The following is a 27,688-nucleotide window of genomic DNA, read 5'->3' as shown; positions in this document are numbered from 1 at the left end:
GACAAAAGTAATTCCAAATAGCTAAATAGAACTTTTAGATTTTTTTTCAATTATCTTCAAGACCGAATCATAATAATAATAATTATTATTTTGACTTCCCTCGACGAGACAAATAAATAACTTAAAACAATTAAAAAATCAAAAACTAACAAAAATACTTTTTACATGAAAACTAGTGAAAAACAATTCTAGAATAAGTTAGACCAATCCCATTCCAAGAAAAGGATGAACTTGATGTCATTCATTGGAGGAGTAAGGTTGGTACAAGATTTGAAAAAAGAAGAAGAAAAGAAAAGGGTAAGGTTGGTGACCCTATTAGGCCCCGTTCCATTAGGAGAAATACAAATAAATATTATGCATGTTTTGAATTAAAGATAATGTATTGTAAGAGAATGATCTGTCTTGTAAAATAAGATATAAGTATTTAAATAATAAAAAACTAAGTGGAACAGAGTTTAGTCATCTAAACCTTCAAAATATCATGAGCAAGGACAGAACCAGGATTTTACCCTAGCATTGGCGAAATGTATACTAAAAAAATCTAGTAGTGGCGAGACTATATAAGTTGGACATAATTTTTTTTTTACATATAATAATTGCATTTTCTAAAATTCTTGTCGTGACGGTCGCCGCCACTAGACCTCTCTTGATTCCATCCTTTGTGATGAGTAGTCATGCGCTCCTCCCGTTCTCATTTTTTATGCTGCGTTCTCGTTCTCCTTGACTAATTTATGGAGTAGCCTATTTGTACTTCAATTTCATATTTAAAAATATGATATCTTATGTTGACCAGTTTTGCTTAACTGAGTCGGAAATCAAGATTATTTCCTCTTAAAAAGTATAAATTGCATTTGGTAACAGAAGAACAAATTGCATTTGTCAAAAACCATCCACACCGACAATAAAATTCGGCACCAGTAGTTGTTAGAGATTTAGACACAAAGTTGCCTTAAGGGTTTATTCATCAATCACCGGCAAAGTCATTTTTTTTTTACTTGCCGAAAAAAAAAGTCAAATCACCGGCACGCTCCTTAAAGTGACTCCACTGTCATCTACCATCCGGTAAGGAAATCAAAGTCTATAAATAGCAATACCTCTTGGGGTTTCTATATATGTACTTGTTTTCAGCTCTCACTCGTCCAGGTATCTACACTACACAACAGCTTCCACTTTATTCCCATATTTGCCCCTCTCTCTCTCTCTCTCTCTCTCTCTCTCTACATGTACATAGCTGATTTCAAACTTGATTCCAAAATTTTAAGCCCAACCCATAACTGATTTCAAACTTGATTTTAAGTCTCATCCGAGACCAACGACATTGATCCAAACTATTCATTTCGCCAATGTGGCAAATTAAAAGTAGTACTAGAATTTTGTATAATCAACTTGATTAGACATCGATGCATAATTGTGTTCTGGTTCTGTATAATATTAATGGCCAATATAATTTAGACTTAAGTCATCACTTTCATTAGATAAAATGCATGTATGATAAATGAAGTCAACATTATGTATATACCTCAATTTGCAGATTTTCACCACTCCAAATATTTTCGTGAAGAAAATTGAACAACGGCAACGTATATATAAACCACTTCATCTCTTCCCAAACCTAGAAACTTGTAATATTACTTATAAAGTGTACATTTGTTATTATGTGGAAATGCATGTGGTTCGGACCCTGCTAACATAAATTGTGCGTCCACCACTGATCCGACTGATATATCCATGTAAATGGTCGCGTTTAATTTTGTTCATGCAAGTACTTCAGCTACCAAGAGAAAGGGGGAGAGCCATTGAATTGAGTTCGAAAAAGAATACATGTGGAAGCTAAAGGTTGCAGAAGGCCAAGGGCAATGGTTGTATAGCACCAACAACTTTGTTGGTAGACAAATTTGGGAGTTCGATCCTGATGCTGGGACACCAGAGGAGAGAGAAGCAGTTGAAAAAGCTCGAGATGACTACCAGAAAAATAAATTTCGAGTTCGTCCCGGCGGCGATGTTCTCATGCGATTGCAGGTATAAATAAAATCTTAAGAAAAAGTTTGTGCACGCAAAGTATGCAGATTTTTTTTTTCTTTTTTTGAGTATGCAAAGTACTCAGAGTACGCAGATTTGGACACAAATTTGTGTGGAACTGAGCCATGCACATGAGCTCTACAAATTAATGATGGATATATATATATATATATATACACACACACACACACAGAGTCCTTATCCAGTGAGAGATTCCTTACCGTTTTATCGTGCGGACCTTGCTTTCCAGATCAAATTTTGATGATCCGAACCGCTCAAAGTGATCCCTTACTGGATAATTTGTGTGTGTGTGTGTGTGTATATATATTTGTGCCAATCCTAGAGACAATATACATTTTTCGGAGCCTCACGCAAATAATCGGAGCCGTTTAACTTGTTTAAAATATGTTTTTAAGGATTCCCTTAAAAAATCAACTCATTTTGATATCGGTAAGGGCTTGATCGGTTCATTCAATTTTATCCTGCAAAATTTGGCAGGAATCAAATAAATAAGCCGATCAAGCCCTTACTGTTATCCAAATGAGTTAATTTTTTAAGGACCCCTTAGAAATATGTTCTAAATATATTAAACGGCTCTGATCATTTATGTAAAGGTCCCACGTGGGGTTTCAAAAAATGTATTGTCAAATGTATTGTCTCTAGAACCGGATATATATCAAAACCTGTGCATATATGTAGTATATTGATCAAATCTTAATTCCTTAATCCATTATTTATAAAATAATAGAAAGAAATAAATGTTATCTATCACTGAAATAGGTAAACCGAATGTCTAAACCTAACATGTGTCACCTTTACGTGACCCATTGCAGGAATTGCATTATTAATTTATAGGCAATTATGGATACACTGAAGGTTGTAAGAGAAAACGACGAGACAAATCCAATGATGTAAATTAGGGGTGAGCATGAACCGGATTAGTCCAGTTTTATAGTAAACTAAGAATCAAATCACTACCGACGGATTAAGAATTTGGAGAATCAAACCAACCCATAAAGTTCATATAACCAAACAAATCCAAACCATTAAAAGGCGGTTCGATTTCGGTTTTAAACCACGGTTCACTCGAAATTGAGATATCATCCACATAAACTATTTGAAGTACTTAAAATTGAATACCAAAACTTATATTAAAACTAGCTAGCTCTATAAAAATCACAAAAACTCACTAACATTAACTAACTAAATAAGAGTAGAATATAAGTAATTAGCGAAGGAATAGAGTATTAGAATTAGTAACCGAGCGAAAAGAGTGAGAAATCAATTGAGTCGAACCTATGCTTTGTGTATTGAAATGGTAGGAATAGGTTATCGCATATAGAAGTTTAGGGAATTAATTTGGAAGTAAAATAATAGGGTGGTGGAATAGATGATTAGATTAGAAAATTAATTTTTTTAATGTACCTGAACATATATATTATAGTATACGTGTGTGATATTCGGTTTGGAATCAAAACTATTAACGTAAATCCACATACCAAACCATTTAACACGGTTTCTAGATTTTTAAAATTTGAACCAAACCATATCACTAAAAAACCAAACCAAACTAGTCGGTTTGAACAGGATTCACGGTTTGACGGTTATTTTGCTCACCCCTAAATTGTAAAATATACTCCAATAATTGTTTTTTTTTTTTGGTAACGCATAGTGTCTCCTGGTCAGTTTGTATGCACCACGGGGGTAAATCTCTAAGGTCATGAGTTCGAGTGGTGGCAACTACGAATTGCAGATTATTTTTACCGTTTGGCATTTAGAGACGAAAAAATTCGTCTCAATGAAAATGCATTGCCGACGAATTTTTTTTGTCGCCGATAGGAATAATCAGCGACAAAAAAAATATTTCGTCGCCAGGGGTCTTTCGCGACAAGGATAAGATGACAAATGGGCATGACGATTTTTTCGTCGGAAATGCTTATGGCAACAAAAATGAGCTAATTGGCGACGGATTTTTTTCATCGACATAGACCAATTTTGTTGTAGTGCCAGTTCAAAGCTTGGACTACTTGGGCTGAATCACCTTCCACAATGATACCCGAGCAACGATTCTAGCCGCCTGTAAAAGGCTTGGAGACCATACCCAATACACTGCCGAGATGGTTACGGGCGACAATGCCAACACCAGCCACTCCACCGTTCTTGTTTACAGCTCCATATATCGACATTCCACTTGATAAAACCATATCGAGGGGTGTGAAATAATCCTGTTCGGTTTAGAGAATTCTGTTCGAAAAAAGAAAATTGAAGATGTAAAAAAATTCTAAACCGTTTTTTTCTCTCATCAATTTGCATCTCTTGATATGTAAAACCAACGACGCAGATTAAAAAGGAAAACAGCAACGTCGATCTAAGCATACCGCCTGCGAGACTAGGGGAGGAGGAACAAGTGGACTACGAAGCCGTTACAACTGCTCTCAAAAAAGCCGTTCGATTGAATCGTGCAATTCAATCAAAAGATGGTCACTGGCCAGCTGAAAATAGCGGCCCGAATTTTTTCACACCTCCCCTGGTAAGTAGTACTTTTGCTAATATATATAGATATAGTTACTGATCCTGTGGTTTCCAATGACAGATATCATTCATTTTTAGCCTTTATTGAGAACATCAAACACACCGAGAACTATATTTATTGGAGATTAGTTAATATGTTTTTGAAACATATCAATGTTGCAAAAAAAAGGTTCCAATGCAGTATTTCAAACTTTGTAGTTACCATTTTTCACTATCATAAATGTGTTTCGGGAAAAAGAAATTTGATATTCCGATGAACATGGTTGTGGTGGGTGATGTACTTGACAGGGTTTAAGGAACTTAATAGTCCCGATCATTCAAGCAAATCCGAGAAGGGCCCAAAATGGGGCTAGACTATACGGTCGAGTCCCTTTGCACACACAAAAAAAAAAGTGAAATAACGTATCAGATATTCCATTTGTTTCCCGACATGGATTTTCTGTTTTTCCGTAGAATTCGTTTCTTTCAATAACTGATATCCGTCGATTCGTCTTTTTTCTTGTTGACAGTATGATCCAGGATGTACAAAAAATTCTATAATTATTTCATATACGAATTTCAAAAAAATATTTGCTCATAAATTAGTCTAAATTTTTCTTCTTAATTATTAGAAAAATAACATAGCTCAGTCACATCAATAAACTTGACAACTATCAACTGGAATTTGCAGCTCATTGTCCTATACATTAGCGGAGCAATCAACACCGTCTTAACAGCAGAGCACAAGAAGGAGATGATTCGGTACCTTTACAATCACCAGGTATATAGTGATAAAAAAATTATTGCGAGCGAAAACTCAAAACAGCAATGTTACGGACACAGTTGGATACGAACAAATCCTAACACAAATGTGTCAGGAATTGTTCAAAGCATGCATGGTAGGACCCACCTACGTCGATCATTATGGACGAAACTGTGTTGATCAGACCTGTGCGTGCAACTTTGTGCCTGTACCGTAGTTTTATTTCAATAGAAAGTCTTTGAACGTAGATTTTTTTTTGCACAGATCACGGCATAAGGGTCACTCTGGGTTCCACACAAACAATTCAAACCGTTCGCTAAATTTAAAATATTGATTCATTTTTTTTTGCACAGATCACGGCATAAGGGTCACTCTAGGTTCCACACAAACAATCCAAACCGTTCGCTAAATTTAAAATATTGATTCAAGTAGCCCTGTTGATATCATCTCAATTGGGTAACTGTAATTACTTGATCCAATGTACTAAATTTACATTCAAATTATAGATCCAAAAATTTGAATAAAAAGTTAGAAAATTGAATCAAGCACTTACCGTTATCTGGGTTTAGCTAATTTTTTGCTTAGCCACTCAAAAAGATACTGTAAATTTAATAAACGACTTGAATCGTTTGTTTGGGTTTCGAAGTGGGCCCCACTATGATCTGTGCACAATCTGTGTGCACAATCTTTGCACATAGTTGGGCTGTAATTTCAAAGAGCAATGCTAGAGACATACAAGGGATGCACAAATCCTGACACATGTTCGAAATTGTTGTCTGATGCACGTGAGTTCCATATTGAAAGTAAGTAGGGGAACTTAAATAGAGGTCCTCCCCTACGTAGATACTTAAGCCCTCATCCTAATGGGTTTAAGAACTTATCTTTGCATTCTCAAATTCAAATAAATCTTAAACTACCATTTCTCTAATCTCCTAATCTTTCAAATATTTCTCTCTCCTTATATTTTCCAATTATTCCAATTCGCTCTCCAATCTTTCAAACCTTTCTCTTACCTAATCTTTTTAATTCTTTCTCTCTCCTAATCTTCTCTATTAAATTTTCAGTCCCCTAAAATCTCAAAACAAAACTTAATTAAAACTAAATACAAAGTTAAAAAACTATCAAATTATAAAAAGTAAAATAAACTTGTTGAATACAAATATGGTAGATATTTCACATATATGATTTGAAAAATTCAGCATAAATCAACCAAACATCATGTTCATGACAATTATGATAAACATGACAAATTCGAGAATTACACATGATAAATTTGCAAAAAATCTAATGGCAATTTGGCAATATGTCATGATATATTTTTCATGACATATTTGTATGATTGATGGTCTTTTTTTTTTTCTTTCCTAAATCTATCATACTTTATTGAATATATCATCTATGTCGTGACTTATTTCAACAATTATTCATGACCTCCTTCAAAAATTATCCCATGAAAAAAAGATTCAACAAATACATCATTTACTTTCATTACATATTTCTAAAAGTTATCCATGGAGATCTATCTTCAACATACCATCCATTATAGCAAAAACAAAACAAAAAAGGCAAATAGTCCATTCAAACATTTTTTTTGAACGGCCATTAATCCATTTAAACGTACTATTTACCTTCATGATATAATTTTGGAAATAAACCATGAAAACGTATCTTCAACATAACATACAACACATCAAAAAATTCAACAAATTAACCCTGCAAAAATTGAAGTAAACCCTACTCAAATTTTACTCAAACCTCTTAAACTTCACAGATCAACCAAAAAATTAGCCCATTGTCTCTAGGTAAGAGTGAGTTGCCACCAGAGCCAATCCGCCACCCATTGTCTCAACCACCATCCGCAAGCCACTGCCGAATCCAAGCATTCGTCGCCTTCGTCGAATTAATAGTTCTGAAGAAGAGTTGTTTGGTTACAAAGAGCAATATACCATGTATGAGAAATATGTTCCGGCTGTTTTGACGATTCTTTCAGATTGAAATCGTAAGGTTTCATGAAAATCATTCACTTCTATGTGACATCCGGTCACATTTGTGGAACTATATATGTTCTGGCTGTGTCTCTTGGTTAAAATCTTAGGGGTTTTGTGAGACTTAATGAAAGAGAATCTGTATTTGGTGAGAGATTTTAATCGTTTTTTATTCGGTGAGAGAACTTGTATTTTGAGGTTGGTGGGAGTCCCTTTGTGAGGGATCTGGGGACTGTGCTGCATAGAGCGTAAGGCTGTCCATCGGACGGGTTTGGTCGGATTTGGGTCGGATTGGACTTGACCCGACTTTTAGTTGGATTGTGTAAATAGCCATCCGAGCCTGACCGAAACACATGTCGGGTTCCAACCAAACCAAGTTTTAATTGGTTCGGGTTGCACTACAAGAAAAATCACAATAGCTGACGAAGTTTAATTTTTACTATAGGTGATGAAGCAACAAGATTTTCGTCACCAAAAGTTACTATAGGTGACAGAAAACAAGATTTTCGTTACCAAAAGTGACTTTTCTCGACAACCTTTCATCACCTATAGGTTGTCTCCGAAAGTCAATTTTTCGTCACCTATAATATGTTTTCGTCACCTATAGTAATTTTTGCTGACGAATGTTTTTTTTTGTTAGCTATTGTGATTTTTCTTGTAGTGTTGATTTGGGTCGGATTGTCAGGTTGTTTAAAAACACATACAGAGTCGCAAAAATCACAAACACACTCACAGATCTACACAATCACAATATCAGATCAGATGACAATCATGATTCACAGCATAATATTACAAATTCACAATTCATAATCACAGATCTACACACCTTTTTCTGAAAATCATATTTTCGATTCCAAAATTACAATGGCCCAATGGCAGAGAAGGAGGTGGCGGCCGGTGGATCGAGGAGGAATCGAGCGAGGTGGACGGTTGGGAACGACTGCGGTGAGGACGCCATAGTCGTTGAGGACGAGAACGTCGTCGTTGAAGACATGTGGAGTCTACTGTATTGGGCTTTTTGATCTGCGATTTAGGGTTTTTGGGGGAGGGAAAATAGAGGAAGGAGAATACTGAGGAGTGAGGGTGGGAGTGGGACTGTGGGACGAGGAAGGAGAAGTGGATGTCTGGAGGAGTGGAGTCGCGTTGAATAGAATGAACAAATGGGGTGGAATTTGGGAAATTAGGGGTATTTTTCTCTTTTTATACAAAATATGTCGGTCGGGTGAGTTCACCTGAGATTTTATATGGTACATCCGAAACCTAGCTGACAGTTTGAAAAATCCAACCATACAGACCTGAATCCGATCGAACAGGCTAATAGAAACCATATGTTAGGTCTATTTTCGGGCCGGGCCGGGCCGAGTTCGTGGACAATCCAAACAACGCGTGTCGTGTAGCATGCTACATGCCAAAATTACGTCGTTTTGGGGATATTTTGTGCCAAGTGTTTCAGCCAACAAGGGACTCATTTGGCTACCCACAAAAACAAAACGACAACGTCTTAATCAGTACCGAGAGGATTAAGACTTTGGTTGCCGTGTTTTTATTGTTTTGTTGCCCAATTGATTAAAACTTTGGGATACATTTGGAATACTCTATTTTGATTTGTGCCTAGTGGAATACATTTGGTATTTAGAGCATATTGGGACAAATTTCAATCGCTACATTTGAAATTGTTTGGGTTTGATTTGTTTCCTAGTGCACTTTGCAATTTGGAATACTCTGTTTTGTGGCTATAATTTGAAACAACATAAATCTGGGCAGCCAAACGAGTCCCTAGTTGGCTGAAACACTTGGCACAAAACATCACCAAAACGACGTAGTTTTGGCGCAGCACGCTGCACAACACTCGTTGTGCAACACAGTCCCCGGGTCCCTTTGAGAGGGCTTTGTTTGTTTGTCACCATTGTAGCTCTTTGGATCATCGTTCACTTCACATAATGGAATCGTCTCTCGTTCGCTTGCTCGTGGAGTAGGTTTACAACCATAAGCCGAACCATGTATATTTTGATCTCTCTTATTCTTTTCTTTTTTTGGTTTGGTTTCTCCATTAGTTTTTCGGATATGTTTGATTTGTTATTTTCCCAATATCATGACCATCAATGATTGTCGGGTTGTGGTTGGGTCCTTCAGGGCCTGCCGCACAACAGCGAGGTGATGTTGATGGCCAATGTGGTCGTCTTGTCCATTTAGGATTTTTTTTTTCAATAATGATTCTCGCACAAATTTTTGTGCACATATCATGCACATACATTTTTGTGGGGCTCATATCAGGGTCCCACAAAATGATCCAAATCACTAATTTTTTTTAAAATATTTTTTGGAGGGTCCCGTAAAAAATCAACTCCAACGGATATCGGTAAGGGCTTTCTTAGAAATAGTAGGGTGAATCATTCTATTTTGCCCTATGATTTTTGAGAAAGCTCTTGCCAATATCCATTGGAGTTGATTTTTTACAGGAACCCTCCAAAAAATATTTTTAAAAAGATGAGCGGTTCGGATCATTTTGTAGGACTCCGATATGGATCTCACAAAAATGTATGTGCATGATATGTGCACAAAAATATATGCAAGTAGCACCGTTGTTTTTTTTTTTGAACTCAACATTCTGGAGTGTACTTTCCTTTTCTCCCACTTCAATGTTCCGAGAAAAGAGGGCCAAAATGTATTTGGGGAGAGTGTATCTATAATTAAGGAAAATAAGTACCATTCAAATATGGATATGAATAATAACAGAGGACAAAATGAGTCATTCAACTTATCTAAGGATGTAAACATAAGTATTTAAACCTACTAGGATGAGCACCTAAATAAGTCCTCTAAAAAGGATGCCTATTTAATTTGTATGGCGGCCCACATACATAGGACAGTTTCCGACACATCTGCGTACTTTACCGACAGACGGAAACACACGGGTCATGACATATGCGTTTGGAACCATCGAATGCTAAGCATGATTCCCAGTGTACGTGTGAGGCCCACACACATAGAACGGATTCCAACACATGCACATGTATTTGACGTGTGCACATTCATTATGTCCATAGCATTTTTCTTTTCGAAAATCCATGTTTGTGATCTGTTGTCTGAATTCATGAATTAATGCTTTAACTCTTATTAAATTTGTTGATGCAGAATGATGATGGAGGATGGGGATTCTACGTAGGAGGTCATAGTACTATGATTGGCTCGGCACTTAGCTACATTGCGTTGCGTTTGTTAGGAAAAGGGCCTTATGATGGAGAAAACATGGAAATGGAAAGGGCTCGGAAATGGATACTTGATCATGGTGGAGCAACTGCGATACCATCGTGGGGCAAAACCTATCTTTCGGTAAACCTTACTAAACCTGGTTCTCTTGACAATTTGTGGCAAAATTTCACCCTGTAAGATCTGTCAATTTTTTGGCCCATTTTTTTTTTGTGATCCAAGAGGGAAAGTAACCACCGCACCAAAAAGGTACCCCTCTTTCGAGGTCTTATCATAGACACCCGTTACGACATGTCTTGTTTGATTGGAAGAGCTCATTGCGGCTCACTTCTCACTTATCCTATTTAGAGTCACCACTTGATTTTAGGAACCAACAGACTACAAAGGTCAAGATTCTGAATTCCGGGAGCCAAGGGTTTGGTGAGGGAAATGTGTTAGGCACCCCTCTCCACCCAACCAAAAGGTTGGTCTCTAAGTGTTTGACATAAAGTTTTTTAGTTTATTCCACTGATTTTGCAAGTACGTTTTAATTAGCCATTAAACAGATATGAGTGAGAACAAGTAATAAATCCACAAACTGGGGAGAGAACCCAACAGGGGAAACATGCAAAAAACAAGAAAACAGAGTTTCTGGCGATCGACACAAAAATAATAAACTATCTTTGACTTTCTGTTGATTGAAAAATGTAAAACAAACGAACAGAATAACATGGCTTGTGCACAAGGTAAAACAACTGGAAATCAAAACCAAGAGGCAGGCAGATTAGTGTCTGGATCAATAGCAGACCCTTGCCATCAAATTGATTTCTTAGAAGAGAGTTTAAACCAAAGAGGATAAAATGTGAAAGTGGGTTGCGATTGATTAGGATGGGTAGTTTTTAATACTTCAGTTACGTTTTCTCCCTTTGTATATTGGAATAGATACCGATACACATCTATCTCTTACGTTTGTAATCTTATTTTGTTGCATTATAATATCTTAAAATCTAGTAGTTTAGAACTGCACATCAAACAACAATTGAGCGAATCGGACGGCTGAGCGTTGGCACCGTTATCTATTTGTCTTCGTGACAATATTGTTTGAAAGGACATGAATTGTTTAAACATTAAAGTGTGTATAAGTTCTGCTGTGCAGGTTCTTGGAGTGTACGAATGGTCAGGATGCAACCCATTAACCCCTGAGTTTTGGCTTTTCCCTTCGTTTTTCCCCTACCATCCAGGTGAACTAAATATTGATTTATACTAGTAGTAACTTCAAAGGCACTTTTGACTCAAGCCATTATGTGGTTTGGCCTGACTTTAATTTCATTCTTCGTGTAATTCAGGGAAAATGTGGTGTTATACTCGCACAACTTACATGCCAATGTCGTATTTATATGGGAGAAAGTCCGTGGGACCGATCACTGAACTTGTCAAATCATTGAGACAAGAAATTCACACACAACCATATGAGGAGATAGACTGGAATAAAGCACGCCATAGTTGTTGTAAGGTTGGTGCATGAATTCTCATGGTATTTCAAGCAACATTTAAGTACAGCAACTTGGAAATCAATTTGGTGCTAAATTTCAATGCAGGAGGATGTGTATTATCCTCACACATACATCCAAGATTTGCTTTGGGATGGTCTTCATTATGTGAGCGAGCCAATCATAAACCGGTGGCCGTTTTCCAAGATTAGAGAGAAAGCTCTTCGAAAAGCAATCAAGCACATGCGGCATGGAGCAGAAAGTAGCAGATACATTACTATAGGATGCGTAGAAAAGGTGAGTATATGAGTAATGCAAACAAGTTAATGAAGTGAACATAAAAAGTGAATGAAGGAATGAAGCGAGTTCTTCCCGTAACACAAAAACACTCTTTACACGGGTGTATTTTCGGGCCACCTTCTTATCCAAGTTGATATGAGCTCGAAAAGAAAAAGAAGGCCTTCATCCTTTTAATTTCAGTAAGCAAAAATGCCATATCTAGTTGTAGTTCTCTCTAGTCCCTAGGCCTGGATGATATACAACCATCTAGATAGACCTAATGAATCTTTAAAAAATGAAAATGAGAAAAGGCACTTCTCAGTGCATTTTTGTAGGAAGTTGAACTTTCATAATGGAACCAACTTTCTAGTACTGCTAGAATCGATAACATTTGTAAGGACTCCACTTTACGATCTCATGTGCCAAAGCATTATGATTCTTATTTAAATGGGTGTTTATTGCAACAGAGTTTACAAATGATGTCTTGGTGGGCAGAGGACCCTAATGGTGATGAGTTCAAGTATCACCTTGCCAGAGTTCCTGATTACTTGTGGCTTGCAGAAGATGGAATGAAAATGCAGGTTCACATTACAAAATTATAGTGTTGGATGTGCTTATTTGATTGTCAATTGTATTTGTCACAAACATAGTACTGGGTAGTACGTACTCATTTGCTCACTTGTGATTTTGATTGCAGAGTTTTGGTAGTCAGTTATGGGATTGTGCTCTTATGACTCAAGCTATTATGGCAAGTAATCTTATTGATGAATACGGAGATACTCTTAAAAGGGCGCATTTTTTCATAAAAGAATCACAGGTATCTTTCAATTCACTAGAAGAAAATTAAAAATTTGTACAACGTCTTCAACTTATGTATTTTCCGTTACTAAATATGAAGATCAAAGAAAACCCTGCTGGGGATTTCAAGAAAATGTACCGTCACTTTAGTAAAGGGGCATGGACTTTCTCCGATCAAGATCAAGGTTGGGCTGTCTCAGACTGCACATCTGAAGCAATGAAGGTAATTTTAGTCTTATTAGCTCCACGACACTATAACAAGAAAGATTACTTGAAATTCAAAAGAGCGATTTTCTAATCAACTAACTATTCTACAGTGTCTATTACTACTTTCGCAAATGCCACTAGATGTTGCAGGAGAAAAAGTGGATGTTGAGCGGCTATACGAGGCGGTGGACATCCTCTTGTACTTACATGTATGAAAAATATTGTATCTCAGTAGTTTTTAGATGTTTTGATTAGAACCGTAACTCTTTATGTCATTTAATTCAGAGTCCTGAAAGTGGTGGTTTTGCTCTTTGGGAACCAGCAGTTCCACAGCCATATTTTGAAGTAAGTTGTTCTATTGTTCTAAATTCCTAGAGCAGTGTATATACATGTAAAACAATAAGAAGTGATACAATACTTTGTTTTCTTCTCTCGGTAGCTCCAAATTACAATAGGTTACTCAAACACAACCTTGTTTGGAGTCTAATGGAATGTTACGCTTTTGTTAATCTATTTACGATACAATTTGAACCTAATTGGTTATTTGGTCTCTCACCTTTCCCTTTTTGTTCAGATGTTGAATCCTTCCGAACTTTTTGCAGACATTGTGCTAGAGAAAGAGTATACTCTTGTGCCACTTCTTTCATTGTATTAGGCTATTAGCCCTGAAAAAATTTCCATGGCTTGAACATTTATATTGGAATCTAGGCACGTCGAGAACACTGCATCCGTAATTGAAGGTTTACTATTGTTCAAACGCGTATACCCAATGTATCGAGCAAAGGAAATAGATACTTCTGTGGAAAGAGCAGTGTGTTTCCTCGAAAAGAGACAGCAGCCCGACGGTTCTTGGTGGGTTCATTTTGTTTTGAACTAACTTGAGGATATCATAAATAGATACATCATTTGAGTGTTTTTTTTCAGAGACATGCTAAAATGCATAAGAGTTGTGACTTAACCAAAAGCATTATAAACATCCACAGGTATGGCTTCTGGGGAGTTTGCTTCATCTATGGTACATATTTCGCGCTAGGAGGGTTGACTATGGCTGGGAGTACGTACAAAAATAGCCAATCAGTTCGTAGAGGTGTTCAGTTTTTGCTTTCCAAACAAAATGAGGAAGGTGGCTGGGGAGAGAGCCATGAATCATGCCCATCTATGGTAACAAACCTCCTCTAACATCTTTTTCTCCATAATGTTGGCTCTAATGGATAATTTAGCACATACTGTCCCCGTCTTCCGTTCCCGATCTGAGCAAGTATTTCCTGATCCGATAAGCAAACGAGATGGAGACAGTATTTGCTCCTCCCGACCTATTTTACCTAACCTAACCTCAATTATAAGAATAAAATACCAAAAAAGTAAATCAAATTCATTTCTTGTAATTCCTTTGGTACCATCCGAGTCCGGCCCGTTCCATTACCATCCCAGGCATAATGTGATGTTAAAATGGTATATATATCGAAATGTTTGTCCACCCAAGCTTGTAAAGCAATAAACTTAATTACTATCACAGCACAGAATTTCAAAGATACAATATCTAACGACTTGGTTTCTATTTAATTATGTAATTGTTAAATACAGAAATACATACCGCTGGAAGGAAATCGAACGCATTTTGTACAGACATCATGGGCTATGTTGGGTCTCATTTATGCTGGACAGGTGAGTTACTTCTTTTTTTATTTTTTTGATGAATTATAACTTCTTCTTTTCCAATTTTATTTATTTATTGATCTATAGTGCACAAATAGCCTTCTCAAGAATTAAATTTTGTTTCGTGGTAAATGGGATTGCTTTAGTAAAGTGTTTTCAACATCGAGCCTATATCATTAATTTTGTGGAAAACTTGCCCCTAAAATTTTTTCGTTGAGAAAGGCGCTTGATACAAACAATTGGGCAAAACTTACCCTTGAAAGTCGGCTTTGAAAAGGATATATATATATATATATATATATATATATATATATATATATATATATAAAATAAGGAAGAACTATTTTTGAATTATATCTCTCTATAAATCCTAACAATTGATTTGCTCAATAAATCTTATGGCTCTCTCTCTCTCTCAAACAATATTAGTTGCACAATTGCCACTAATTAGATTTCATGTTGCGCCGTGCCTTTAGGGACGGACAAATCCTTATATATATATATATATATATATATATATATATATATATATATATATATATATATAGTCCATTTCTCCTAAGGACCATCTTAACTTAATAAAATAAGGACCTCCCTTTCCCGATTGAATTTCGATAATCCGAGCCGCTCAATGTGTTCAGAGCGTGATTTTAAGGGTACTAACGAGAAATCAGCAAAAAAAAGATCGGGAAGGGCTTCATCCGAGCAGTTTTTGTTTATTTTTTATCAAACGGTTCAAATTAAAACTGCTCGGATGAAGACCTTCCCGGTCTTTTTTTTTTGCTGATTCCTCGCGGATACCCTTAAAATCACGTTTTGAACACATTGAGCGGCTTGGATCATCAAAATTCAAACGGAAAATGGGATAAATGGAGAGGTCCTTATTTTAACTAAAATAAAGATCACCTTATTTGAAAATGACTGTATATATATATATATATATATATATAGACACACACACGGTCAATTCAGCTGATGTGGAACATTTATTAGGATTGTCACACTCTACAATTGACGTCTAAATCGGTCCACTTTATTGACATTGACACTATGATAGTCCTTTCACTTTTGGCAGCTCCACTCATCTATCAGTAAATATAATTCAAGTACCTTACAGCTAAGAGGTTGCCTCATTTTACAACTCATATCGCAATGTGGGGGCTAAATCTAATATCAATTGATACCCTTGTCTAGAATTCATCCCCGAAAACTACTCATTCCGTTCTATTTTGTTGTGCCTTTATTTTTTTTTTGTGATGTTCCAAAATAATGTGCTTATTTCAAAACTTTTCAATTTTGGATGTTTATATTACCATTTTACCCCTCATTTCTCCCTCCCAAATTCTAATTTTGAACTTGATTTGAAAGAAAAGTGAAGCAAATTAATGACATGAAAAGAAAGTTAACAAAAAGTCATAAATTACAAAGGGGTAAAATGATAAAATTGACACAAAGTCAATGTAATTATGATCTCTCCTTAAATTACGTAAAAGTCAAAATAGGTGCAATAAATTGGGACAAGGAAGAGTGCTCATGATCTTATACACACGAGGCCAAGGCCATACTTAGCTGATGTGAGACATTTGAATCGTAACAATGCACATAATTAGATCTTGTTCGGTAGATATAATTCAAAATTTTACTTTTTTTCTTGACTTCTCTTTTAACTAGGCTGACAGAGATCCTACCCCATTGCATAAAGCAGCCAAATTGCTAATTAATGCACAAATGGAAGACGGCGATTTTCCGCAACAGGTAATATTAATTGTATAAACTATGTAAGTGAATTGATTCTTACACTCCTTTTTTATCTAAAAGCACTCATTTTTTTTTTTTTTTTGCATTCATGGGAATTACAAGACTACCCTTTCATGTGTGAAGAAAATAATGTGTGAAGGGCAGTTTTGTACTAAGACAAAGACATAAAAAATGGATTGCACAAAATTGCAATCCAACAATATATATATATACGGGACGGTTCAAGGGACACCCAAAAAAACACCTAAAAAAACACTCCAAATCTCAAACTTATAGTTCCCGATCAAATTTTTATGATCCGAACCGTTCAATGTGTGCAGAATGTGACTTTAAAGGTGCACGCGAGAAATTAACAAAAAAAATTGATCGGGTAAGGCTTGATTTGAGCAGTTTTTATTTGAACCGTTCAATAAAAAACTGTTCGAAACTGTTCGGATCAAGCCATTTCCGGTCATTTTTTTGGCTGATTTCTCATGAGTACCCTTAAAATCACGTTCTGATCACATTGAGCGGCTCGGATCATCAAAATTTGATCGGGAACTATGAGATGTTTTTTTAGGTGTTTTTTTGGGTGTCTCCAGAACTGCCCCAATATATATATATATATATATATTAATTTTTACACTTCCCTTTTATTCAAAGAAACCTATATATTTGTATTGTTTCTAGGTTTTGATAGTTAATATCTGTAAGTGCGAAATTACAATTAAAGGCAAAGCGGCAGTGTACAAAGCTGCCCAATTGAGGGGCAAATGTGCCCAAATTGCACCAAAATTAGGTTCTCATTTCAATAATAGATCTACGCAACACTTTTCCAAAATGATTAGTCTCTAAAATCAAAAAGAAAAATACAGTTTCTTATCGTGTTCATTATTGGTTGAAGAATGTTCTTGTGAAGATAAAATTTATGTTTTGGTGTACTCTCTGGAAACTCGGGCTTTTCGTAGAAAATAAAAATCTAGATAACGTGTTTAGGAATCTTTTTGGCAAATAGTTTCGACATTATTGCGAGAATGAGAATTATTATAATACCATTCCTCTCATAACCTTCAAGCTATGTACCCTCACAGGAATTAACAGGAGCCTTTATGAAGAATTGCATGCAAAATTATACCCTATACAGAAATATGTTTCCCACATGGGCACTGGGAGAGTATCGCAAACACTTATGTTCTTCTTCCCCGAAAACATAACCTCGAAGGCAGTATACGCAGTGCGTCTGTACGTTTGAAACAAGATAGCCAGTAGAGCGAGTACGTCGACAAGGGGTCAAATACCATGTGAATGATCTGAGTTGAATGTACCTATGATCTTCCTTCTTGTGTTTTTGAAGGTGTAGTTAACAGAGTAATGCAGAATTAATAACGTTTATAAAGCATGTGTTTCAAGGTGTATTTTTTGTCAAATGTACCTATGATCTTCCTTCTTGTGTTTTTGAAGGTGTGTTTAACAGAGCAATGCTGAATAAATAAAGTTTATAAAGCATGTGTTTCAAGGTGTATTTTTTGTCAAAAGTTATGTATCAGACTTAATTGTGTGTAAGTAATTCCAAATTAAAGTACAATTCCATTAACAATATAAACAAATTACAGATTATATGTTACATGAACAGAAAACGGAATGTACATAACATTGTAACACCAAACCGAGCCCAGAGTCAGTCTCCTTAAAAGTTAATACAGATTCACCGCCTCACTGTTGAGTGTTGGAGGTTGACCGGCGTTTGTCTCTGTAACTAAACAGTCTCCTAGGATAGAAAGGTTAGACCACAGTTATCGGAACACCATCGGACAGCCGCCTTGGCGAACTGAATGCTATGTCAGCCTCTTTCTCACACAAGAACAATATCAGAGTGGATTTGTGAATTCGTGAACTCATGAGTCACTTCTAAAAATGGGATGCTGAATATATACACCTCAGGTGGCCCTTGTAACAGTCCGAAATTAAATTTGGGGGCCACGAATACACAACAATGAATTGGGGAAAAACTGCCGAAATCAATACTAGATTCAATTCTGCCAATAATCATACATTATGGGCAATAACTTGCTGAAAAACTGCTGGAAATCTGAGGGACTCGTTCAGATACAATGAACCCAAAAGAGGGATCCTTCGGTTGCCTCGGTGATCCTCCGTGTGCCCCAATTTCCATTCACTAATCTGGAAATTTTCCAACATATAAGTTACCAAATGCATAAACAGAACAAGACAGTAAAATTTGTAATTGAAGTGAGCAATGTAATGTGATCGATCCTGGTGCAACAGAAATCCAGTCCACATAAGAAAGTTGATCGATTGACTTCCTAGAAATATGGCTGACAAGCTGATGATCATCTTCAATGTCAAAATGCCTGCCAAACATCTTTTGTGTTGGAATTTTGGGGACAGCGGAAGCAAATATTAAAAGAAGAAAAGCCTGCTGAACTAGAACTTTTACCAAAGAAACTTGATAAGAATGCTAAATATTTTATAGTATTTCCGATTGTGTTTAATTATTGTAACATAGGATATCCTTTTGTAAGACTACAAAGATGAATCTGGAGAATGAATCACAAGTTCCAAGAAGACTTTACATACCCTAATGTGATAAAACTAAATATTATCATGCACCACAATTTTCTAGAAAAATTATGGATTACAAGTTCCAACACCCCCCTCAGTTCATAGTTTTCGCAACCTTTGCCTTTGATGTGATTTTCGATATGTGATCTTTGAGAGCCTTGTTCTCTTGCCGTGCTTTAGCCAATGCGAAGTCTGCATGTACGAGATGAAAACTATAAAGCTCCTTGTCTTGATAGTCCCTACAATTTGGTAGGATTCGCAAATTGGTGATGCCATGTGGAATTTGTCCACATCTCATTCAAGAGATTCTTTGAATGATATTTTCACGACATTGGTCGAATTTCCGTTCTCCATATATGATCCTGCAACAAAGGCTTCACAACATGCTCTTTGCCTTTTGGCATTTCTTTCTTGTTTTTTTTAAGAAACTTTGATAGCAATTGGCTATCATGAAATTTTTTATTTAAAAAACTTTTTGCATTGGATCATAGGATCTTTTTTTTTTTCAATTTTTCTTAAAATCCACCATTTTCAAAACAAGCTGGTGGGACAAAATATTTGGGGTGGAACACAAAAAAATAATAGGGGGCAATAATGTAACCACATGTTACACCCAATTGATGAATGCAACGGGCTCTGATATCATGTTGGAAACTTTTGTGGGCAGTTAAAGCAAATAATAAAAGAAAGAAATAAAGATGTTGGAGATGTAGGGGAGAGCCTAACAGAGCTCCTGCTGAACTAGAACTTTACCAAAGAAGCTTGATAAGAATTCTAAATATTTGATAGCTAGTATTTCCGATTGTGTTAATTATTGTAACATGTCCTTCTATATGACTACAAATTAAGATAAATCTAGAGGAGTCACAAGTTCCAAGAAAACGTTACATATCCCATTGTAATAAAACAAAATATTATCATGTATCTTATTACTAAAGATACATGCACTCCAATTTTCTAGGAAAATTATGGATTACAAGTTCAAAAAGTCTACTGGCACAGCAAATCTGTGCACAGATTTTTATGTGGGACCCACTAAGGGTTCCACACAAGTGATTCGAGCCATTCATTATGTAAAAATATTTTTTCAAGGGCCTTCGCGAAAAATCAGCTCAATCCGATACCATAAATGCTTGATTTAATCGTCTAACTTTTCATTTTCTAAAAACTAGAATGAAAAGTTAGACGATTAGATCAAGTACTTATAGGTCTCAGATTGAGCTAATTTTACACGGGAGCTCTTGAAAAAATGTTTTAAACATAATGAACGACTTGGATCACTTGTGTAAGACCCGTAGTGAGCCCTACATAAAAATCTGTGCATAGATTTGCTGTGCCAGTAGACTGGTTCTTACAAGTTACAAACATTTTGCAGCCCCGAGGTACCCTCGGCCCGGTGGAACCAGGGCCCCCAATTTTTTCTTTTCTTTTTTTGTGTATAAAAAAATTGTCTAACCAAAAGCTCACCTCTCAAATTTAATTTCATCACCAAAAATGAAAGACCGATGATATATACAAGGGTTTTGAATTCCATGATTTCATCTGTCTTCTCTTCCTTCGCTAACCTCATCTCCATCTTGTCAACAACAAAAAAAAAAAAAAAAAACCCTCATCTTTGTGGCCGTAAACAAGTTTTAATAAATAACGGGAGCGACTATTCGCAAATCCGTATTTTCTTCCTTAGCCCGTTAAAAATTTTCAATTATACTTGACAGTTAGTTACCAAAATTCAGATATATTTTCAGCATACAATTACCGAAATATAATATTTTTTTCAACAGCTATTTACCGAAATATAACATTTCGGTAAAAAGCTCACCTCTCAAATTTAATTTCATCACCAAAAATGAAAGACCGATGATATATACAAGGGTTTTGAATTCCATGATTTCATCTGTCTTCTCTTCCTTCGCTAACCTCATCTCCGTCTTGTCAACAAAAAAAAAAAAAAAACCCTCATCTCTGTGGCCGTAAACAAGTTTTAATAAATAATGGGAGCGACTATTCGCAGATCCGTATTTTCTTCCTTAGCCCGTTAAAAATTTTCAATTATACTTGACAGTTAGTTACCGAAATTGAGATATATTTTTAGCATACAATTACCGAAATATAATATTTTTTTCAATAGCTATTTACCGAAAATGTATGTTCTGTAGTTGTTTACCGAAGGTTGAACATAATTTCGACATGTAGTTACCGAAATATAATCTTGTTTTCAACAGTTATATGATTTCAACAATTATTTTCTGAAATATAGTGGGCTAAGAGAGAAAAAACGAGACTGCGAATAGTCGCCCCCTAAATAACGATAACTTTCACTTTGATATTTGGCAAAAGTACATAAGCACCCCCCCCCCCCCCCCCCCCCCCCCCCCCCCCCAAAACGATTACTTTGTCTCAAAAAGACCCCTTTACATTTTAAATCGCCCATGCAGACCTCCTCAACTACTCTCCGTTACCCAAGTGACATCCTTCCGTCTCAGAATCGTTTGTGAAGAACCCTCGGCCTCATCCATAAATCAGACGAAAATACCATTATTTTATTAGATGCATGCATTACATACATACACCCCCTTTAACCCTTCTTTTTCTCCTCTCTACATATAGCCTCCAATCAAAATCCAAAACCAGCAAACAAATTTGAAACTTTTGAGCTTTATTTAACAATACTCCCAACCAAAGATACCCATTTCATCTAATACTGAAATTTTAGTTCATATCTAACAGATTCATAAACACTACGAACATATTCGACACTCACTTATGAATTACATCCCATAGATCAATCACAGTAGCCTAATAAATAAACCCAACCTCAAAATAAAATTCACAATTCAAAAGGTTGCAAACAAGTATGCACGCTGGTTTATGTATAGATCAATTGAGAAAATAAAATAAACCCAGTTTTTTAAAAATTTCAGCAAAATAGATCTAGAAATGAAGTAAAAAGAAGCCCAAAGATCAACGCCTTACCAACGCAACAGACAAGCGAAAACAATATAAATGTGAGGGGGTCTCCGTGGGACAAAGTGAAAGTTGAGAGGATGTTTATGTACTTTCGCCTAATATAAAAAGGGTATCTTAGGGGATGTTCCACTTTTTCCAAAATAAATTTTTTGGAAAAAGAAGGTAATTTCAAACTCAAATATAATGAAGATGAAAAATATTTTTTCAATTTTTTTTTGCACCGTTTAAAAGATCTTAATGAGATCTATTAAACAAGATCTATATTGGTAGAAAAATTATTTGCATAAGCACATAATTTTTGAGCTTGAAATTGCCTTCTTTTTCAAATAGTAACTTTTCCAAGTTACTGGAACGGCTCTAGTCATTTCCTCCATTCCATCAACGGAGTTAACGTTTTTTTCATTTTCAGTAGTTTACGGGGTTTGTATGGGCGATTTTAAATGTGATGGGGCCTCCGTGGGACAAAGTGATAGTTGATGGGGGTGTTTATATACTTTCGCCTTGATATTTTAGCATGTTGATATTTCAGGATGATATTTTAGTATGTTAGTCAATATTTTGTTAATTTGTGCCGATTATGTCACTTCCTCTTTTAAAATTTGACAGCCTGATATTTTGGCTTGTTGTCAACATTTTGACTTTTGATTCCTCACATGGATATTATTTTACCACGCATTTGTTGTGTTAAGTCCATTTGTTTTTTAGTTTGTTAGTATAATGCTAGTCCTTTATGACTCCCTTGGTGACTTCTTAATTTTTTTGGGTTCTAGGATATTCTTTATTCTTGCATATGTGGGAATGTGCAATGTTTAAGTGTCCTAGTGGCTTCGTCATGGATTATGCTTTTTGACTTGCTTTTCTTTGTAGAGCCCTTGTTTTTAACTGTTGCTTCTAGAGTGGTTTTTGGAACTCTTTCAAACATTGCTTTAGTCGTTCCCATAACATCTTAATTGTTTGTGATTTTATTGGATGGGCTTGATTCGCCTGTAAGGTTGTTGGCTTTATTTTGTTTACTTAAAAATAAAGAGAACGGTTCAAGATCTCACTATTCTATGCATTGCATGCAACAAGGAAACTGAAAAAATGATTGAAATTTGTTTCATCATGTGCAACCACTTCTGCAGTATCTCTACGTAGAGAAATCTTATTGAGGAGAGTATCCAATTGTCCAATTATGGGTACATAATAACATCATTGACTCTCATATTAAAGGCAAGTTGCAAATTTAGATTAGTGCATTTTGTGGTCGGTTGGGAAAGAAATTTTCATGCATATGTTATTTGAGGAGAGTATAGGCGTTGGACGAAAGACGTTTGTGAACAAATAGAGTTAGGGAAGAGCAGAAGTACTACATTTTATCGTAAAGCTTCAACTTTCAGGGTTGCAACTTGAGTAAGTTTTCATACCCTGCTTTTGATCAAGCTTTTCTCTCTTCTTTGGTCATGTTATGTTGTTTGAACTTCCGATAGGTCAAAATAGTACTTGATTTGTTACTTTCATATTGTGCTTCATGTATGGTTCGCAAAGATGACCATAGCAAAGAGCCGCTTGAATGAGCTTTTACTTTTTAGGGCATCAACAGCCACTCACATAACCCAATCTAAGTTCTTCTCACTGTAATATAAAGAGGATCAACTAACATATTTAGGCTTCCCAAGATATTTTGGGAATCCACTACAAGAAAAATTGAATTGGGTGACGAATGAAAATCGTCACAAATTGCATGTTTTTCGTCACAAATAATATAGGCGACGAAAAAAAATTTGTCGACTAAAGGTTGTCGAGGATTCCTACCTGGTGACAAAATCTATTTTTCGTCACCTATAGTGCCTTTTGATGACGAAATATTTCGTCACCAAAAAGTGAATAATTGGTGACGAAATTTTTTTCCTCACTTATTGTGCTTTTTAACGACGAAAAAATTCGTCACCGATGGGTTACATTGGTGACGAAATTTTTTGTCACTAATATAAGAAATCAGTGACGAAATTTTTCATTGCGAAAGATGTTTTCATATGGGAAAAGAAATCCATCTTTCTTGCTCCTGCTGGGTTTGGAACCTGAGTCTCTTGAGTTTTTCGCGCAAGCTCCAACCAACTGCACTACACACACTTTTCAGTAAATATTTGAAATATCTAATATATAACACATATGTTTAACATGAAAATATATTTCAAATGTAATTTTGGACCTTTAAACATTAAAATTAGCAATTTTGATAAACATAAAAGTTGTAGGCAATTGAGTTATTGTTCAAACCAAATTTGAATTATCTCAATCGGAGATTTTAGTAAAGAGTTATGTCCGAAATACATTTAGTGACAAAGCGCAATTCATAAATTTCGTCACGAAAGGTACCCATTTGACAACGAAATAAATTTTTTGTTGCTGAAAGCGTTAAAATGGTGACGAAATTATTTTTCGTCACCAAAGTTAAGCATTTGGTGACGAAAAAAATATTTCATTAAAATTGCTCACATTTAGCGACGAAATATATTTTTTGTCACCAAATGATTATCTTTGACGACAAAAAATAATTTTGTCACCTTTTTTAAGCTTTCGGCGACGAAAAATGTATTTTATCGCCAAATGGGTACCTTTAGTGACGAAAAGATTTCTTTCGTTGCTAAAAAGGCATAATTGGTGACGAAATTATTTCGTCACGAAAGTTATCAAAATAGTGACGAATTTATTTTTTCGTCGCCAAATATACTCATTTAGTGACAAAATTAAATTTCGTCGCCACTTTTTCGTCACTAATTTTCATTTTTCTTGTAGTGATCGTACGTTGAGCATGAGTATGTGTGAACTGGAGTTCGTGATAGTGGGTACGTTAATACTCCAATTGTACGTTGAGCATGAGTAGTTGTTTGTGAGTATTGTGCTCCTGCTACACTCTCCATGTGGTTTAGTGGAAGTTTGTGGCTTTGAAAATTAGGGAATACAAATGTTTCGGTGAACTGTTCTTTATAAGTGCTCAATTTTTGTGGGGCGTGAATACTCGGAGGTATTTGTGTGCATGCTTGGGAGATTGAGTTGTGTACTTTTTATGTGCGTGCGTCTTTGCAAGTAGTTATGAATAGTGAGGATCAAACTTGAAGTTACGGTTATGCTCACTGATGTAGTTTTCCAAGTTAAATTTAACGCCAAGCACATGCGGAAGGAAAAATACACTTCAATATATAGCCTTAAAAATGAGATGCTAATCATTTGGATTTTTACCCTGGGATATTTTCGGAGGGCTGGGGACACTGTGACCGTACTTTGCTGCGGGTGGGCCAATCGACGTTTTTTGAAGGCCGGACCTGGAGATGTTGCATGTGACCGTACTCCGCCGCGGGAAGAGGTGAATTAACTTAAGTTTTTAAAAAGTTGTCATTGAAAAATTAGATAAATTAGATCCATGCCCATGCATAACTCGACACTTTTTTGTAATTGTGGTGTCTGATATTGAGGACAACTAGAGGCCGGGCCACACGCGATACATACGTAAACTTTCAGAAATTCACGTTCACCACACGTACCCAATGCTTGGCCGGCATCGCCTTGAATCCACAAGCCTTTCGAAATACTTCCAGAAATCCACCGGATTAGAAGATGATTCTAGATATAATTGAATCAACGATATGTGTAAACTTCTTAGAGTTGTCATTGTATATCAATGGTCGAAGATCTCATTGTACTCCAAGACTCAAAGTACCTAACTACTTCCAATCTCTATCCCTCAAAATTGGGGGCTCAACAATGGTTACTGTTCACCATCTCATGTTTCACACGGCTGCATGTCTATACAACAAAAGGGGCAACCCCATTGTTTTCCTTTTGCTTAATATTTTCACCCATAAAAAGAGCACAACCCTTTTCTTTTTATATCTTAAGACCAGCATTCTCGTAAATTGAAGGCTCCCACCACTAAATGTGCCAATAAATTGGAAAGCTAATCCCATGAATTTGCCCCTAAATATGTTCACTTTCAATTACATAACAAGATTCTTTTCACTCTAATTTTATACAAACTCGCTAGCTTAAATAAAATAAAATAAAAATACAGACTCGATAAAAATATGGGATTCGAATAAATGTGTGATTTGACAATGGAATTGCCAACCAAATGGGAGCTTGACTTTTTGGACCTTACAATCTCTCTCTTTGGCACTTCCATGACAAAACACACTATCGAAAAAGAAACAGTATCCCTAACTAATGCGACCATTGCAATCACAACTCAATAAAGCAAAGCATTAGAACCATAAGAATCTACTCTCCCTTTTTGTCATGGAATGACAAACGAAGAACAGTGAGCCAATATAATCAGCATGAAACAATATTATGATAACAATAACCCAATGAACAATAGAACGAGTCACAAATAGAGCAACATCTACAACTGTTCGATCGTACTTCTTGTTAACTTTGTAGTTGTCAAATCAAATGAATATTTTCTAATGTAGAAACCTACATAAATGTAAACGTTTTCCAAACGTCCAAATATGTTGACCAGTTGCTAGCATTAAAGAGAATTTCCAAGAGAAGACTAAACAATAAACATATCCCCTTCATTTTTCAATTGATTTTGATTCAATTTTGTTCCCTTTTTCGATACCTAATTCAGTATTAATTGTACAAGTATATCCTACCTATCCTCTATGCATGACTACTGCTTGACGATTTTCTAGTCCTAAATTAATGGGTTGCCCCAAGCGTAGGGCGGAGACCGACGTAGCACAATATCCGGTAAGACCGGAGTCGAATCCACAAAGACAGTGATGTGTGCTGACTAAAAACTCGGGTTGTTATAATTTAAATGGGCTCTTAGGTAGCCACCCTTTGTCGTTTTGATTGAGATTAAATTGAAACCTAGAAATTGATTGTATTTTTCAAATAATTAAAAGAGGTACAGTCGTAGGGTTCATAGCACTTGTAACTAGTCCGGATTAACCTGCTCTGTTTGGAGTTCTTAAAAACGTTTAATTTTAGATTGAAATAGATACCCCGCAAGATGCGAAACCCTATGGTCGCCTTATACCCATGCGCAGCGAAGAATGAGTTTTGGACCCCCATTCTCCCGTTCACATGAGCTCCGACGATGCCGAGGTTCATCCGCGGGAAGTATTTTCCAATCTAAACTCGTTTTTTTTTTATATTGTTTGATAAAAGAAGCAGTGCCCGAACTAGCCACGGTGCGCTAATCACCCCGCGACCTTACCTGTACGACTACTCACTCATTATTAAACAAAAAGTAAGAAGCAAAATAAACCCTAGATTGAAACATGCTTCTATTACGCGAGATAGCAAATAAACATAAAATAACAACTAATTAAATACCAGCGAATAACTTTTATTAAAAACAGAAATTAAAATGAGTTACCTCAGTACGATTAATTAAACAAAGCTTTAAAACTTGATAGGAACAAAACGCGGAAGAAAGAAAAAATTATCGGAACAGAAAGAGATCTTGGCAACAGCCCCGTCCGTCCTTTCTCTTCTTTTCCACGGCCTGGTAC

General features: G+C 36.0%; 1 protein-coding gene across 2 annotated transcripts; it reads left to right on the top strand.

Moving 5' to 3' along the window:
- The first annotated feature begins 873 nt into the window (after nucleotides 1–873).
- On the top strand, nucleotides 874–18,154 carry LOC131317784 (dammarenediol II synthase-like). Of its 2 annotated transcripts, XM_058347420.1 has the most exons (19): nucleotides 874–1,143; nucleotides 1,772–2,019; nucleotides 4,361–4,549; nucleotides 5,222–5,311; nucleotides 10,414–10,611; nucleotides 11,624–11,708; nucleotides 11,814–11,980; nucleotides 12,066–12,254; nucleotides 12,704–12,817; nucleotides 12,934–13,053; nucleotides 13,135–13,257; nucleotides 13,352–13,450; nucleotides 13,527–13,586; nucleotides 13,816–13,862; nucleotides 13,950–14,093; nucleotides 14,225–14,402; nucleotides 14,826–14,906; nucleotides 16,569–16,652; nucleotides 17,726–18,154. In XM_058347420.1, exons 2-19 carry the CDS (start codon nucleotides 1,822–1,824, stop codon nucleotides 17,846–17,848), a joined length of 2,289 nt encoding a protein of 762 aa, XP_058203403.1. In that variant the 5' UTR covers nucleotides 874–1,143; nucleotides 1,772–1,821; the 3' UTR covers nucleotides 17,849–18,154. The 2 variants fall into 2 exon arrangements, with proteins under 2 accessions (XP_058203403.1, XP_058203404.1); XM_058347421.1 differs by lacking the exon at nucleotides 4,361–4,549 and having other exon boundaries at nucleotides 874–2,019.
- The last annotated feature ends 9,534 nt before the right edge of the window (nucleotides 18,155–27,688 follow it).

This window comes from Rhododendron vialii, chromosome 2a (genome assembly GCF_030253575.1).
Source record: "Rhododendron vialii isolate Sample 1 chromosome 2a, ASM3025357v1".
Classification (NCBI taxonomy): Eukaryota; Viridiplantae; Streptophyta; class Magnoliopsida; order Ericales; family Ericaceae; genus Rhododendron; species Rhododendron vialii.
This window is presented reverse-complemented; position numbering and strand designations above follow the sequence as displayed.